General features: G+C 42.6%; 1 protein-coding gene across 1 annotated transcript in view; it reads right to left on the reverse strand.

Moving 5' to 3' along the window:
- Positions 1-17,284, reverse strand: part of NWD1 (NACHT and WD repeat domain containing 1) — a 65,899-nt gene that overhangs the window by 6,775 nt on the left and 41,840 nt on the right. The window contains 3 exon segments of the mRNA XM_060006479.1: positions 683-770; positions 9,903-10,174; positions 10,801-11,009. Of these exon segments, the coding sequence (XP_059862462.1) occupies positions 683-770; positions 9,903-10,174; positions 10,801-11,009 (569 nt within the window).

Consider the following 17,284-nt stretch of genomic DNA (forward strand, 5'->3'; position numbering starts at 1 on the left):
TCGGGATGTGGAGCACCTGTTGGTCACCTCTACCAGGTAGCCTTCCCTGATTGCTTCAGACTAAGGAAAGGGAATCCTGTCACATGTTCCTATAGCCCCTGTTTCTTATCTTGACATAGCACCAACCAGTCTTTCTTGTGGCTGGGGTAGTGTGGGCTGAGTGTACCCTATCCTCTCACCCTACCTCCCTCTATCCCTGTGACTCTCTGGCAGGAATAACCACTCCCATTTCCGAGATAATGGACCAGAAGCCCAGAAAGGTTCAGAGATTTATCCAGAACATGTGTTGGCAAACTACAACCCGTGGGTGAAAATTGGCTGGTCCCCGATTTTTATATGTGAGCTAATAGTTTTTAAGTTTTTTACATGCTTGAAAAAACTAAAATAAGATTACTATTTCATAACACATGAAAATGGTATGAAATTCAAATTTCAGCATCCACGAAAGTTTTATTGGCGCATAGCCATACTCACTTGAAATATCGTCCATGGAGGCTTTCGAATTACAAGGGCAGGGTCGGATAGTTGTGACAGAGGCAGGCAATGATGTTTATTTACTATGAGGCTCTTTGCAGAAAAAGTTTGCTGACCCTCTTCCCCCTTCCCCCAAGCCCCTCTCCACTTCCAACCAAATCCGGAGTTGCCGCCTCATGACTCCAAATGAGAGCTAAATGCTACCTGCAGCGAGAAGGGACTCATCTTCAGAGACCACCAGGAACCCCACGGCTTCTGGAAGCTTCTCCAGCAGGCTGTCTCCTTCGGAGGAAACCCGTGCAGAATCAAGGGTGTCCATCAAGCATTTCCACTGGGTTAAGTGTTCAGGGTCAAGAGCTTGCATTTGACGCAGGGCTCTGCCACTCACCAGCTCTGTGATCCTAAGCAAATTCCTTAGCCCCTGGCTGCCTCAGTTACCTCATCTGTTAAATGGGAGATGATACCAGGACTGCCTCACAGGGCTATCGTGGTTAAGAAGTACATAGGATGGTTCCCTCTGGCCCATAATCAGTCCTCCCAAAGTGGCAGCTATTATTATTACTGTTGACATTGTTTTCATAACCAACTCGGGGACCCAGAGAACATCCCAGCACTCTAGTTTTCTACCCCCAGAGGCGCTCTGAAGATCTCAAATAAAGTCGAAAGGTAGGTTGGAGCCGGAGGAGGGCAGCATCATTCTCCCCATTCTCGAGTGGCAGAAATGAATTGGTTTTGTTCAGATCTAAGAGGAAGGTTTGGGGTTTCTTTTTTTCCTTTCTTTCTTTTTGCTTTTGTTTTTGTTTTAAGCAAGGGCAGGAGGAAGTGAATTTCTACATGGCTGTTGATGAAATAAAAATTATATTTTAATTTATAGTTTACAAAACTAATTTATATGTTAAGGCAGGACAAGAAAAAATTAAACATAAAATTCTCTCTCTGTGTTAGTTTGGGTATTCTCCTCCCCTAAGGTGCGGTGTGGTTTGCATTACACGTTAACCAGAGCTCCTCAAAGATGGGAGTGCCTGCTCAACCGTAAACATCAATTTTTTCCCCCTTTCTTCTGACACTAGCAATGTAACTTCTTAAAAGAATTGTGTTCCTCTATGACATAAATCACAGCAAGATCCTTTTTGACCCACCTCCTAGAGAAATGGAAATAAAAACAAAAATAAACAAATAGGACCTAATGAAACTTAAAAGCTTTTGCACAGCAAAGGAAACCATAAACAAGACCAAAAGACAAGCCTCAGAATGGGAGAAAATATTTGCAAATGAAGCAACGGACAAAGGATTAATCTCCAAAATTTACCAGCAGCTCATGCAGCTCAATAACAAAAAAACAAACAACCCAATCCAAAAATGGGCAGAAGACCTATGTAGACATTTCTCCAAAGAAGATATACAGATGGCCAACAAACACATGAAAGAATGCTCAACATCACTAATCATTAGAGAAATGCAAATCAATGCATTAGAGAAATGCAAATCAAAACTACAATGAGGTATCACCTCACACCAGTCAGAATGGCCATCATCAAAAAAATCTAGAAACAGGGGCTTCCCTGATGGCGCAGTAGTTGAGAGTCCACCTGATGATGCAGGGGATGCGGGTTCGTGCCCCGGTCTGGGAGGATCCCACATGTCGCGGAGTGGCTGGGCCCGTGAGCCATGGCCGCTGAGCCTGCGCGTCCGGAGCCTCTGCTCCACAACGGGAGAGGCCACAACAGTGAGAGGCCCACATACCGCAAAAAAAAAAAAAAAATCTAGAAACAATAAATGCTGGAGAGAGTGTGGAGAAAAGGGAACACTCTTGCACTGTTGGTGGGAATGTAAATTGATACAGCCACTATGGAGAACGTACGGAGGTTCCTTAAAAACTAAAAATAGAACTACCATACGACCCAACAATCCCACTACTGGGCATATACCCTGAGAAAACCATAATTCAGAAAGAGTCATGTACCAAAATGTTCATTGCAGCTCTATTTACAATAGCCAGGACATGGAAGCAACCTAAGTGTCCATCAACAGATGAATGGATAAAGAAGATGTGGCACATATACACAATGGAATATTACTCAGCCATAAAAAGAAACGAAATTGAGTTATTGGTAGTGAGGTGGGTGGACCTAGAGTCTGTCATACAGAGTGAAGTATGTCAGAAAGAGAAAAACAAATACCGTATGCTAACACATATATATGGAATCTAAGGAAAAAAAATAAGGTCATGAAGAACCTGGGGCAAGACGGGAATAAAGAGAATGGACTTCTCCTACTAGAGAATGGACTTGAGGATATGGGGAGGGGGAAGGGTAAGCTGTGACAAAGTGAGAGAGTGGCATGGACATATATACACTACCAAATGTAAAATAGACAGCTAGTGGGAAGCAGCTGCATAGCACAGGGAGGTCAGCTTGGTGCTTTGTGACCACCTAGAAGGGTGGGATAGGGAGGGTGGGAGGGAGGGAGACGCAAGAGGGAAGAGATATGGGAACATATGTATATGTATAACTGATTCGCTTTGTTATAAAGCAGAAACTAACACACCATTGTAAAGGAATTATACTCCAATAAAGATGTTAAAAAAAAAAAAAAAAGAGTAGTGTTCTTTCCCAGCTCTGTAGGGGGTCGTGGTGACTCGCTGCTCGCTTTGTACTTGTTTACCGGGCTTGTATATCCTTGGTGAACTTTATGTAAAATACCAGCATGTCATTCTGATGTATGATCGTTTGTCTCAAAAATGTATATGACTGTGCCTTCGACTTCCAACAGGCAGCACAGTTCTCAGAGCTTTCTGAGAATCTGCTTCCCGGGTTATAATCCTCAGTTTAGCTCAAATAAAATTCCCTTTTTTCTTCTTCTTTTTTTTTTTTTTTTTTTTTTTTTTTTTTTTTTTTTGCGGTACGCGGGCCTCTCACTGTTGTGGCCTCTCCCGCTGTGGAGCACAGGCTCCGGATGCGCAGGCTCAGCGGCCATGGCTCACGGGCCCAGCCGCTCCGCGGCACGTGGGATCCTCCCAGCCCGGGGCACGAACCCGCATCCCCTGCATCGGCAGGCGGAGTCTCAACCACTGCGCCACCAGGGAAGCCCCCTTTTTTCTTCTTAACTTGATAGTTAATTGAATTTTCGTCGACAGTGTTATTGCTGATTTTTTCAAAAACGTGATTCTTTTAAAACTTAAAAAAATTAAACTGTAATACTGTATAATTTAAAAAAAAGAAGAAGAAATAGCCAGAGCTCCCCACGAGCATCTTTTCACCTTCCCCGCCGTTCTGCTTTCTCCCTGGAAGGCATCTTTGTCTATGTTTGCTGAGAATCCGTTTGTGTAGGTAAACATTTACACAAGCCTCCTTTCTCCACCATCCCTCGTAGATATTGATCTGCAAGTTACTTTTTTCGCTTAATGTGTCTGGGGTAGCGGTTCTCAACTGGAGCAAGGGGTGATTTTGTCCCTCCCCGCTGAGAACACTGGGCAACGTCTTAGAGACATTTTTGGTTGTAAAGATAGGGCAGATGCTCTGCATCGAGTGGGCAGTGGCTACGGATGCTGCTGAACACCCTACAACACATAGGACGGCCCCCAATGGCAAAGAAGGACCTGGCCCCAGCTGTCAATGGCACCCAGGTGTAGCATAGCGCTTAAGAGCATGGACCCTAGAGCCAGACTGCTTGAGTTCAAATCCTGTCTGTGACACTTCCTAGCTGTGTGACCTTAGGCAAATGACTTCATCTCTCTGTGCTTCAGTTTAACGCATCTGTAACATAGAGATAATGGCAGCAGCTACATCTTAGCTGTGTTTTGAGGGTTAAATGAGATAATAGGTATAAAAGTCCCTGGAATAGCCCTTAGTACACAGTGAGCGCTATGTGAGAGTTTATTATTTCCATGAAAGTATCTCTAGGCCAGGGGTCAGCAAATTTTCCTGTAATGGGCCAGATAGTAAACACTTTAGACTTTGTGGCCATGTGGTCTCAACTTTGCCATTAGAGCACAAATGCAGCCACAGACCGTATGTAGACAAACGGTGTGGTTATGTGCCAAGACAACGTCATTTATGGACATTAAATACGGATTCTATGGAATTTTCACATGTCACAAGATATTCTTCTTTTAAAAATCGTTTTTCAACCATTAAAATCAGAAAAACCATTCTCAGCTCATGGGCTGAACAAAAACAGGCAATGGGCCAGAGTTAGCTGACCACTGCTCAAGGCTATCTAATTTTTTATAGTTATGTAATCTTCCATGGTATAAAATTTCCTTAATTCACTTAACTATTTTCCCATAGATGGACATTTCAGATCATGTCAATGTTTTGCTATTACATGGAGGGATACTATCGTCAAGGCTGGTCTCATTTTAAGTGAGGGGTATATATCTGAAGATCTCAGATAATACAAAACATGACAAATTTGAGAGGGATTTTCCCCTTGGATGGATGAAGGATGGTAGGTGTTTCTGTCCACCAGCTACAGTGCTGCTGCCACTCACACTAGTGTAAACACAGTCTTCAATTCACCTACCCCCACCCCTCGCTGCAAGATCATAAGATGCTAAATAAATTTTAAATGTGTTTGCATTTTCCCTATTTATGTGCATATTTATGTGCATATTTCCTAAATGTGCACCTAAAATGAGACTGAATACTTTTATAATATTATTTCGTATTTACCTAAGTCAAATTCACATGAAATGAGGCCACACTCTGTTTACATTTGTGTGCACATGGGCAAGTATTTAAGATGGGGATGTGACTTTTTAATCTTAGACTCTGCAAGACTTCTCTCCCAAGGGTTTCACCAATCTATACCCCCATGAAGAAGGCAAAGTGCCCAAGAAATGGATTTCCTTTTCACAAAAATACGTACTTTTTATGTTCAAAATAAGAGCTCTATTACATGCACTTTGCTGAACCAGATAAATTTGGGGAGGTGTTTTTAAAACATTAACATTTAGATAGTAAAATAAAGCTCCCTTCCTGACAAAATCATCCTTCCATGCATTAGTCAGTTTCAAAGTTTCACTGAATTGCAATGACTAAAGGCAGGCGGTAGGAGGCTCTCTGGTCTCAAGGTTGGAATTGCCCTATGCAGGCAGCACATGCAACATTACAGTTGTGCTCAGAAGAAATGCATGTGTTTATTTCAGAGCAGGATGGGGTCTATTTACATTTTTTTTTTTTTTTTTTTTTTTTGCAGTACGCGGGCCTCTTACTGCTGTGGCCTCTCCCGTTGCGGAGCACAGGCTCCGGACGCACAGGCTCAGCGGCCATGGCTCATGGGCCGAGCCGCTCCGCGGCATGTGGGATCTTCCCGGACCAGGGCATGAACCTGTGTCCCCTGCATCGGCAGGCAGACTCTCAGCCCGTGCGCCACCAGGGAAGCCCTATTTACATTTTTACCTTGTAGGTTTCATGTTATTTCAACCCCAGGCTCTTAGCTGACATATACATGATCTTCTTTCATAGCTTGCAGGTCTAGAGGCTCTAGCATCTTGAGTTCCACTTGGGCTTCAACATTTCAGAGCCAGCTTGGATGAGGAGTGATGGCTGGGTACCACACAGGAACTTTGGTGCAAGAGGACTGCTTTTCCCAAGACCAAATAGTTCTAGAGTCTTTGAGTACCTACTTTTTCAAGCTCTGATTTTCCTAGGACACAGACAGCTTTGAGCTGAGCTTTCTCCTCTAGTTACTGTTTCTGGTGCTCTTCCTTTATTCATTGGACTTTCATCTGGTGTTATATCCCCACAGCCTGAAGAACTTATTTCCAGCATTTCTTTTTTTTTCTCCCCCAGCATTTCTTATAGTGCAGATTTGTGGAGACAAGTTCTCTCAGCCTTTATTTGCCTAAAACTGTCTTTTATTTTGCTTTCAGTTTTGAAGGATAATTTCCCTGTAAATAGGAGTCTAGGTTGACAGGTTTTGGCTTTTTCTTTCAAATTACAGATGCCATTCCTTCCATTGTCTCTGTCCCCATTGTTTTCAATGAGAAATCAGCTGTAGATCTTAGCATGGACAACCATGGTCTGTAATGGGTCTTTTTTCCTCTGGCTGCTTTTAATATTTCTCTCTTTATCTTTGGTTTTTGGCAGTTTGATTATGATTGCTGAATTATGGCTTTCCTTCTTTTGACTGATAGAGAGTGGAGAATTGAGATGGGGAAGGGAAGCAGCCAATAAATGTGGCTCATCAAGCCAGTGATCAATGCAGGCAAACATAGCTGAGTCCTGCTGGGGATGCTCTGAGAGAGAGTGTAGAGCATGCATCAGAGATGCCCCCACTGAGGGGCCAAGAGCTGGGTGGGGTTCTATGCACCACCTCTATTTCAGGTTGGCTGAGGACTGCTCCCAGGAGCATTAACACAGAGGCCAAGTGTGCTGGCGTGGGGGGGAGAGGAGATAGAAAAAAACCTCAACCAGGTGCAGAGTCACAGGTGTGCAGCTGTAATGTAGGTGCCTGACAACAAGCTTTTTAATTGCTGAGGCAGCCATTTCTAAAGACATCCATCTTGAATAAACATGTTGGCAGCTACTAGCAAAACAACTAGATAAGGAACCAGGATGTCCACCCATGAAGGTTCCTCTTTCAGAAAGCCCTGGAGAACCTAGATAACTGACCACTTGGGTGACGCCCTTCCCCTTCCTGTGTCCTAATTCCTCCCCATATGTTTTAAATTTACCAATAAAGAGTGAATCCACAAAAGGCTAGACACCCCACCCTCAGACCCCAATAAAGGCAGAGCCCCAAGTCCATGTTTGCTCACTCCCTCTCTCAACTCTCTCTCTCCCCTCAACTTCACTGTGTGGCCCTTGGGCGTGCTATTCACCTTCCTCAAAGTTCCCTGATGGTTTCTTGCTGAAGTGCATCCTGTGATCATAAGAAGAGCCACAAGAGCCGGCCCAGTCATAAATAGGGGCTCCGTGGGAGAAATGTGTGTAGAGCCCCCTATGAGTGATGTGTGCCCAGACAAGCACCATAGGCATTCCTAACTGAGGGCACTGCCATCAGTAGGCTTGGGACTGACAGAATAGTCTTCAGAACTGAGGGGATCGGGATGGGGCACCAAAGGTGAGTTATATAGGGAGAAATTTGAGTTAACTAGCACCATGTTTCCAATTCACTCCAGTGTTATCTTAGCATCCCCACCCCACCCTGGCTGGTTGGAAGCCTGAACAAGGGCCCATCTGTCCATCTCTTGTTGCGGTCCTGGATGTAGGTGCCATGTTCCCTCTCCCCATTTTACAGATGAGGAAACTGAGGCTCAAAGAAGGGCTGAGTAGCCCAAGAATACAACTAGGTAAAGGCAGGAGTGGGATTTTCTTTTCTGTTTTTTTTTTGTTTTTGTTTGTTTGTTTATTGAAATATAGTTGATTTACAATGTTATGTTAGTTTCTGGTATACAGCAAAGTGACTGTTTTATATATATATATTCTTTTCCATTTTTCATATACTTTTCCATTATGGTTTATTACAGGATATTGAATATAGTTCCCTGTGCTATACAGTAGGACCTTGTTGTTTATCTATTTTATACGTAGTAGTTTGTATCTGCTAATCTCAAACTCCTAATTTAGCACTCTCCCCACCTCCTTTCCCCTTTGCTAACTATAAGTTTGTTTTTTACATCTGAGAGTCTGTTTCTGTTTTGTAAATAATTCATTTGTATCATATTTTAGATTCCACATATAAGTGTTATCATATGGTATTTGCCTTTCTCTTTCTGGCTTACTTCACTTAGTATGATAATCTCTAGGTCCATCCATGTTGCTGTAAATGGCATTATTTCAATCTTTTTTTTTTTTTTTTGCAGTACGCGGGTCTCTCTCACTGTTGTGGCCTCTCCCGTTGTGGAGCACAGGCTCCGGACGCGCAGGCTCAGCGGCCATGGCTCACGGGCCCAGCCTCTCCGCGGCATGTGGGATCTTCCCGGCCCGGGGCACGAACCTGTGTCCCCTGCATCGGCAGGCGGACTCTGAACCGCTGCACCACCAGGGAAGCCCTATTTCATTCTTTTTATGGCTGAGTAGTATTCCATTGTATATATGTGCCATATCTTCTTTATCCATTCATCTGTTGATGGACACTTAGGTTGCTTCCATGTCTTGGCTATTGTAAAGAGTGCTGTAATGAACACTGAGGTGCATGTATTTTTTTGAATTAGAGTTTTCTCTGGATTTATGCCCAGGAGTGGGATTGCTGTATCATATGGCAACTCTAGTTTTAGTTTTTTAAGGAACCTCCATACTGTTTTCCATAGTGGCTGCACCAATTTTCATTCAGGACTAGGATTTTCAAACTCAAGTGTGTCTGACCCTAAAGTCCAAGTTCCTTGCTAGGCTGAAGGATATTACTGAGGACAATCAGTGAATGAAGGAGTAAAGGGAAGCAACCGAGAGGCCTGATGAAAGGGCTGGGGATGTCCTCCACGATTGTGTTTGGTGCCTTGATTGCTCAGGGAGGCTACAAGGTATGAGGTCCAGAAATGTGGGGCTTTGGGATGATTATTTAGTGGCCATATTCCTCCCTTCCTCAAACTCTCGCTTCCTCAACAGGACATACAAGACCATCTGCGATCCATTTCCACGCCACCTCTCCTTTCCCTATAACACCAGGCGTGTTCCTACTTTCCCACCATGATATCCCCTACTCCCCTCGTCTTCCCTTATTCATCTTGGAAATCCTTCTTCTTCTGAGACTTCCCCCCCACCCCCGGAGGAAAGCCTTCCCAGACTGCCTCTTTCAGAAGTATTTGTTCCTTCCCCCAACCAAGAACACACTATTTCTACCTCTACTGAAAACAGACCCTGTTACTCTGTGTCACTGTAAGTCATTGGCAAACCTGGCTCCCTCCCTAGATTGAGTTCCTTGAGGATGTGGCTGGACTCTTATACTTCTACAGCCCCTCCAATGCCTGGCAAGCTGCCCTTGTTCCTCCGCCTACGACTTCTATATAACTCACTCTTGGTGCCCCATCCATATCTCCTCAGCATACTCCTCTATTCCTGAAGGCTGCTCACCACACACCTGCAACTCTGCACTGGGTTGTTTTTTCTGACCCTATCCTTCCACACACTTGGCCTCTGTGTTAATGTTCCTGGGAGCAGCCCTCACCTAACCACTGATGGAGCTGGTGGATAGAACCCCAGCTCCTGACCCCTCAGCAGGGACAGTTCTGATGCACATTCTATACTTCCTCCCAGATCATCCCCAGCAGGATTGAGCACCAACAATCGCCCACACTGGCCAGCCCCCAGGAGACACCAAGAGATGTTTCCTGGACTGCGCTGAATTGCAGATCCCTAGAATGAAGAAGCCCAGTGTCATTTATTAAAAGATCAAAGGTGAGATGGTTTCTCGCAACTTCTAGGCCATCTGAGCATTTTGGAGCTGAATTAATGTTGGCATCCTATTCAGTCAAGTTGCTTACCAAAGAGATGGAGCCCTTGCTGGACCCGGTCACCATCTTTCTTTGTTTCTGGACTGAGACCCCACAGGTTATTGTTTCTTCTTTGATGCTGGACAAATGTTGCTTCCTTTGCAGTGTTCCTGTGGCTGAACTCCACCGACTGACCACGTCACCCTGCGACACCGTCAGCAACGTGGCCCTGGAAGCCAGCACTGCCGTGCACACCCAGGGGTCAGAGGCATCTCCCAGGATATGGAAAATCAGCTCTTCAGTTTCCAGATTCCAAGCATTGATCTAAAGGAATGATAAAAAGAAAGAGCCATGTCAGAGGGAGACCTAGTCTGCAAGTTTTCCAGAGTCGAATGCAAGACCTCTTCTTTTTTTTTTTTTGTCATTGCAATTAAAATTTTTTTTAATCTTTGTACAATTTTGTAAAGTTCCTTTCCATTTACAGTTATTACAAAATATTGGCTATATTAAGACCTATTTTTTTTATAGTTCATGCATTTTATCGTCGACACTCTGTCAGTTTTAAAAAAAGGAGTGGGGAAGGGGGAGGGATCCTGGATTGGATCTTGGAATGGCAAAAGGACATTCATGAAAAAATGGATAAAATCCAAATAAATTCTGGAACTGAGTTGATAGTAATTGTCAATATTAATGTCCTAGTTTTGACAAATGTACACTGGTTATATAAGATGTTGTCTTTGTCCTAGTTTTGACAAATGTACACTGGTTATATAAGATGTTGTCTTTGTTGTCTTTGTTGTCTTTTATGGCACCCTCTCAAGTAGTTGTGTACCTCTGTTTACAGTCCCCCTGTCCCATATCAGGGAGCCCCTCCTTATATAAACACCATATGCCATCTTTGACTGCTCTGGTCTCAGCTTTACTTTGCAAACGGGGCAAGTGTTTGTTACCTTTGAGCTAGATGCTGAATGCACAACCTTCTTTGCTTCATCCACATGAAGGCTCAAGATCTGAGGTTCAGTGGGACCTTCTGAGCCTCCATCCCAAATGGTGAATTTCTCCTGGTTAGAGAGTAAGTTTCACAAGCACAGCGTGTGATCCTTCGAGGTAGAGATGGCAAACGATCCTTTGGCAAACACTTTCACACACCTCACCCCTCCTGCAGCAGGCCAGGGTGGAGGATAGTATATTAGCTGGGAACATTTTGACCTTCCAACTACCATAACCTCTCCTGGCTTAGAAATTCCCTGGTTTCCCAAAGGAAAGATGGATAGATTAGAACATATCCAAATTACAAATAATGGAATGTGGCAAAGCTAAACTGAGTGTAACAACTGGTTGGGATTAAATCAATTGCCCAAATGTTGAATCTGTATTAAATAGAGATCATTGAAATGTATAAAAGGTTATCATCATCCAGGAAGTATTTAAAATTAATAAACAAAAAGTAAACCAAAATAAAATTATAAGAGAAGATTTCATACTCCTGGAGAGATAGTTTTCTAAGGAGAACAAAATTTGGAAGACATAAAGGGGAAAAATTGACAAAGTGGATTACATAAAAGTGTAAAATTTCAGGAGGATAAATTTGAAAGGCATATGACACATTAGGAGGAAATATTTGCAGTATATAACAGATAAATGGAGACCCTCTTTAATAAACAAAGAGTTCTTACAAATAAGCAACAAAAACGCAAACAACTTACAAATTGGACAAATCATATAACAAGAGATTTACAGAAGTAGTACAAGTGGACAATAAACATTTGAGAATGATGTTCAATCTCACTAGTAGTCACAAAATGCAACATGAAATACCAATATCATTATTATCCATAGTATTGGCAAAAACTATGAATTAATTGCTGGAGTTTGCTGGCAAAGGTACAAGAAATCAGTTAATCTCATACCATGCTGATGGGAGTATAAGTTGATATAAATTTGCAGAAGGGTAATTTGGTGACATTTATTAAAAGTTAAAATGTGCAATATCTTGGTTTTGATAATATATTATAGTTATGTAAGACATTGCTAGCCTGGAAAGGTAGATAAAAGGTACACAGGAATTCTCTGTACTATTTCAGCAACTTTCTCTGAGTCTACAGTTATTTTTAGAATAAAAAGCTAAGAAAAAGAGGGGAAAAGGAACAATGTGCATACAATTTGACTCAGAAATCCCACTTCCAGGAATGTGTCTTACAGAAATAATAGCATAAGTGTGTGAAGATGGAGAAGGACTTTAAATGCAACGCTGTCTGTGTAAAAAGAAAACTGAGGGCTTCCCTGGTGGAGCAGTGGTTGAGCGTCCGCCTGCCGATGCAGAGGACGCGGCTTCGTGCCCCGGTCCGGGAAGATCCCACATGCCGCGGAGCGGCTAGGCCCGTGAGCCATGGCTGCTAAGCCTGCGCGTCTGGAGCCTGTGCTCGGCAATGGGAGAAGCCACAACAGTGAGAGGCCCGTGTACCGCAAAAAAAAAAGAAAACTGAAAACAACCTGTCAATGAAAAGGGAGTTGGTTAAGTAATAGGGTACATCCATGTAAAGAATATTAGGCAGGCATTAAATAATAATAAAATGGATATATACATACACCTAATAATAATTATTATTACAACAGCCAATACTTAGTGCTTTCTGTGTGCGAAACATAGTTGTAAGTGGTTAACATGCATTAAACTCTTTTAATCTCATGACAGCTCGTGAGGTACTATTGTTATCCCATTGTATAGATGGGGAAACTGAGCCACAGCTGAGTACAGTAACTTATCCAAAGCCACGTGGTTAATAAGTAATGGAGCTAGGATCTCAGCTTGGAGCCCAGGCTCTCAATCACCACAAAACATTGTTACAACCTACTGCAACAAAAGCAAGTTGCAACCCAGTATATAAAACAGCATGATGTAACTTTTGACGAAAGCTCAAAGGACAGAGCTATGTCTGCATAAGCCTAGAGAAGAATTGCTAATGGCATATAACAGACTGTGTGCACTGATCACTTCCAGGGGGACACTGAAGGGTGAGGGGAGAGTAAAGGAAGGGAATTTTACTTTAGAATTCATAAGTCAGCAGTATTAGGGGTGACTTTTATTTCTTGCAATTGCGGTATTTTTCAACCAAAATTTCTATAAATAGCAATGCTTTATAATATATCCCTATACATAGGATACTATATCACTGCTAAAGTGAATTAGAGATGTATACATGATATGGAAAGAGGCAAAATACGTGATGTTAACTAAAAAAAAAAAGACCATGGTTATATATAGTCATATAAGCTTGTGCAACCTGGTTATTGGAGATATATATATGCAGTTGTAAAGAGATGGTCAGTAACACATCATTTCCATCACATGGATATAACAGCCAAGAAGAGACATAAGAGTAGAGTGTGGTAAAATATTTAGAAAGTGATGAGCTTTGGGTATTTATTACCTTGTTTTAATATAATCTATTTAATTGTATGTTTCTATAATTTAATGTTTAAGAATGACTGTGTTTGGACATAGAGAACAGACTTGTGGTTGCCAAGGGGGAGAGGGAAGTGGGGGAGGGATGGACTGGGAGTTTGGGGTTAGTAGATGCAAACTTACACACAGAATGGATAAACAACAAGGTCTTACTGTATAGCACAGGGAACTATATTCAATATACTGGGATAAACCATGATGGAAAAGAATACAAAAAAGAACGTATATAGGGCTTCCCTGGTGGCGCAGTGGTTGAGAGTCCGCCTGCCGATGCAGGGGACACGGGTTCATGCCCTGGTCCGGGAGGATCCCACATGCCGCGGAGCGGCTGGGCCCGTGAGCCATGGCCGCTGAGCCTGCGTGTCCGGAGCCTGTGCTCCACAACGGGAGAGTCCACAACAGTGGGAGGCCCGTGTACCGCAAAAAAAAAAAAAAAAAAAAAAAAAAAAGAATGTATATATGTGTATAACTGAGTTACTTTGCTGTACAGCAGAAATTAACACAACATTGTAAATATACTATACTTCAATACAAAAATAAATTTAAAAAAAAGAATGGTTGTGTTTGACAATCACCTCACCAAATTCTTGAAAATTTCAGACAGCTCTCACAAGCCAGTACCAACCACCTCCAGTATTGCTGTCACAGGATCGGAAACTTTCACTTCCCCTATTATGTAGGTCTATAATATTTTCATTTTTTTCGGCAAATAGATTATTGAGTTTTTCTGATTACAAATAATAAGAGTTTGAGGACTTTAAAAAATGAATCAAGGTCACCGTTGGTAAATGGGCTCAAGTCTTGAAGAGATGGCTCTCACACACAGATACAGAGATTGAATAGACCTCTAGGAAAATAGCTATCCTGATGATGATAAAATAGAGGGAATCTTATTTGACAGATACTCTGTCAGTATCCACCCCGCTCCAACCCCTCAGACAAAAAGAGTAAAATGAAAACATGTAATGCTGGGAGCTTTGGGGTTGGAGAGTGTTTTAATCTGTTACAATCTGTTTGGAAAGCAATAAGATAACACTTCTCAAAACCCCTAAGAATGTTCATACCTTTCAATTCAAGAATACCACTCACTAGAAATATTCAACAGAACGGAAAAATATTGGCAAGAGTAAAAACAGATTCGGGCTTCCCTGGTGGCGCAGTGGTTAAGAATCTACCTGCCAATGCAGGGGACATGGGTTCGAGCCCTGGTCTGGGAAGATCCCACATGCTGCGGAGCAACTAAGCCCGTGAGCCGCAACTACTGAGCCTGCGCGTCTGGAGCCTGTGCTCCGCAACGGGAGAGGCCGCGACGGTGAGAGGCCCGCGCATCGTGATGAAGAGTGGCCCCCGCTCACCGCAACTGGAGAAAGACCTCGCACAGAAACAAAGACCCAACACAGCCAAAAATAAATATACATAAATTAATTAATTAAAAACAAACAAACAAACAAATCCCAGATTCATCCCAGTGTTATCCAAATAGCAGATAACTACAAATAGCCTAAATAGCCCCAAAAACTTTTTAAATAGTTTAATAAATTCTGGAACACGATCTATCGAGAGAAATGAAATATTTTTGGTGCAGTTAGCATTATAAAGATGAAGATTCAGTGAATCACAGCAGCATTATTCATAACAGCCCCAAACTGGGAACAGTGTAAATGTCCTTCGAGTGATGAATGGATTAAAACCTCTGTTCGTTCCATGCAATGGAATACGGCTCAGCAATGCAAAGGAAAAACTAACCATACATGTAACAATACAGATGAACTCAGACAATGTTACGTGGAGTGAAAGAAGTCCCATGCCAAAGACCACATGCTATACAATTTCATTTATATGAAAGGTCCAGAAAATACAAACCTGTAGACTCAGAAGGCATATTGGTGGTTACCATGGGGCTGGGGGTGGGAGGAGGGATGGACTGCAAAGGGGGCAGGAGGGATCTCCTTGGGGTGATGGAAAGCGCTACAGCAGGATTACGGTAATGGTGGCACAATTTGATACATTTACTACAAAATCATTGACTATATGTTTAAAACACGTGTATTGTATGGTATGTAAATTATACCTCAATAAAGTTGTTTTTAAAAAGATTCCATGAAGACAAAAGAATGTTTATGGCAAAATGTTGAGAAAAAAACGATAAAACCATGTACATACTGAGATTGCAATCATGTAATATTTTAACATCTTTATTGAGATATAATTCACAAGCATAAAATTCACCTATTCATGTACAACAGTATAATTCACCGTTCTGGGAAATGAACGTTCCCAGAGTTGTGCAACCATCACCACAGGCTAGGTTTAGAGTATTTTCATAACCTCAAAAACTGTCACTCCCTCCCTTTTCTCCCCTTATCATTTAAACCATCTTAAATTGTATAATCAGTGATACTAGTACATTCACGATGTTGTGCAAACGTCACCTCTATCAGATTCCAGAACATTTTTGTCACCCAAAAAGGAAACCCCGTCCCCGTTAGCAGTCTCTCTCCATCCCCCTTCCACCAGCCCCTGACAACCACTAAACTGCTTTCTGTCTCTCCAGATTTACCTGTTGCAGACATTTCATATAAAAGAATCACATACAATGTAGTCTTTTGTGAGTGGCTCCTTTCATTTGATACAATATCCTAAGCTCCAGCCTTACAGCTTCCTTCCTACTCTATCCATGTTCCAACCTCATCTTCTCAGGGTCTTTGCACTGGTTGTTTCCCACACCTGGGATGCTCTACCTTCCTGCCCTTTGCACACTTATTCATAGCCTTTGTATCTTGGTTGAGTGTCCCTGCTCAGAGAAATCCTTTCCCTAACTGCCCTAAGTCAGTCACTTTGGTTATTGTAGCTCATGACACCGTGTTTTCCTCATTACATTTATTGCAATTTGTAACTACATTTTTGTCCGGCTTGCCTTCTCAAATACACGGATCTGACTCAGGGCCGGGATCAGGGTGAGGCAAGTAAGGCACTTACCTCGGGTGCAAAGTTTAAGGAGGTACCAAATTGTTGAGTTTTCCTTTTGCCTCTCTCTCCAGTGTGGATTGACACAGCACTATTACTCATCCTGTCTTTAAGACAGGTTGATGTTTATTCATCGTGGATTGTTCTGCATTAATTTTTTGATTTTTAAAAACTTTTTTAAAAATTACATTTGCAGGACTTTCCGCAGTGGTTAAGAATCCGTCCTGCAATGCAGGGGATGCCTGTTTGATCCCTGGTCAGGGAACTAAGATCCCACATGCGGCGGGGCAACTAAAGCTCGCGCGCCACAACTAATGAGCCCACATGCTCTGGAGCCTGTGCGCTACAACTAGAGACAAGCCCATGCACTGCAAGGAAGAGCCCGTGTGCCGAAAAGAAAGGTCCCGCGTGCTGCAACTAAGACCCAATGCAGCCAATAAATAAATAAATAAATAAATAAATAAATAAATAAATAAATGCATTCAGGAATTCCCCCGCGGTCCAGTGGTTAAGACTCCATGCTTCCGCTGCAGGGGGCATGGGTTTGATCCCTGGTCGGGGAACTAAGATCCTGCATGCTGTGTGGCACGGCCAAAACAAAATAAATAAATAAAAAATAAACACATTGCATTGAAATATTATCATGATGACCAAGTTTTTTTTTAACTTTGGGATGCTCCTAAATTTTACACCCAAGGGGTGTGCCTCACTCCCCTTACCCGAGTTTCGGCCCCGATCTGTCTCTCTTCAGCCTCAGATCAGGGCCTGGTACACAGTAAGCACTCAATAATTGTTGGAATGAATCAACCATAGCTGTGATGGTTTTGTAGAAATGAAAACGTTACTTAGGCTCTGAGAGACTGTGGTAGACAAATTGCATAAATGACCACAATCCTTTACCGTCCAAGATCTATACCTTGTGCAGTGTGACTTTGCTCCTCCCATCAAGAGATGAAGCAAATTTCCCTACCCATTGATTCTGGATTGTTCTTGGGACTTCC

This window comes from Delphinus delphis, chromosome 3 (genome assembly GCF_949987515.2).
Source record: "Delphinus delphis chromosome 3, mDelDel1.2, whole genome shotgun sequence".
Classification (NCBI taxonomy): domain Eukaryota; kingdom Metazoa; phylum Chordata; class Mammalia; order Artiodactyla; family Delphinidae; genus Delphinus; species Delphinus delphis.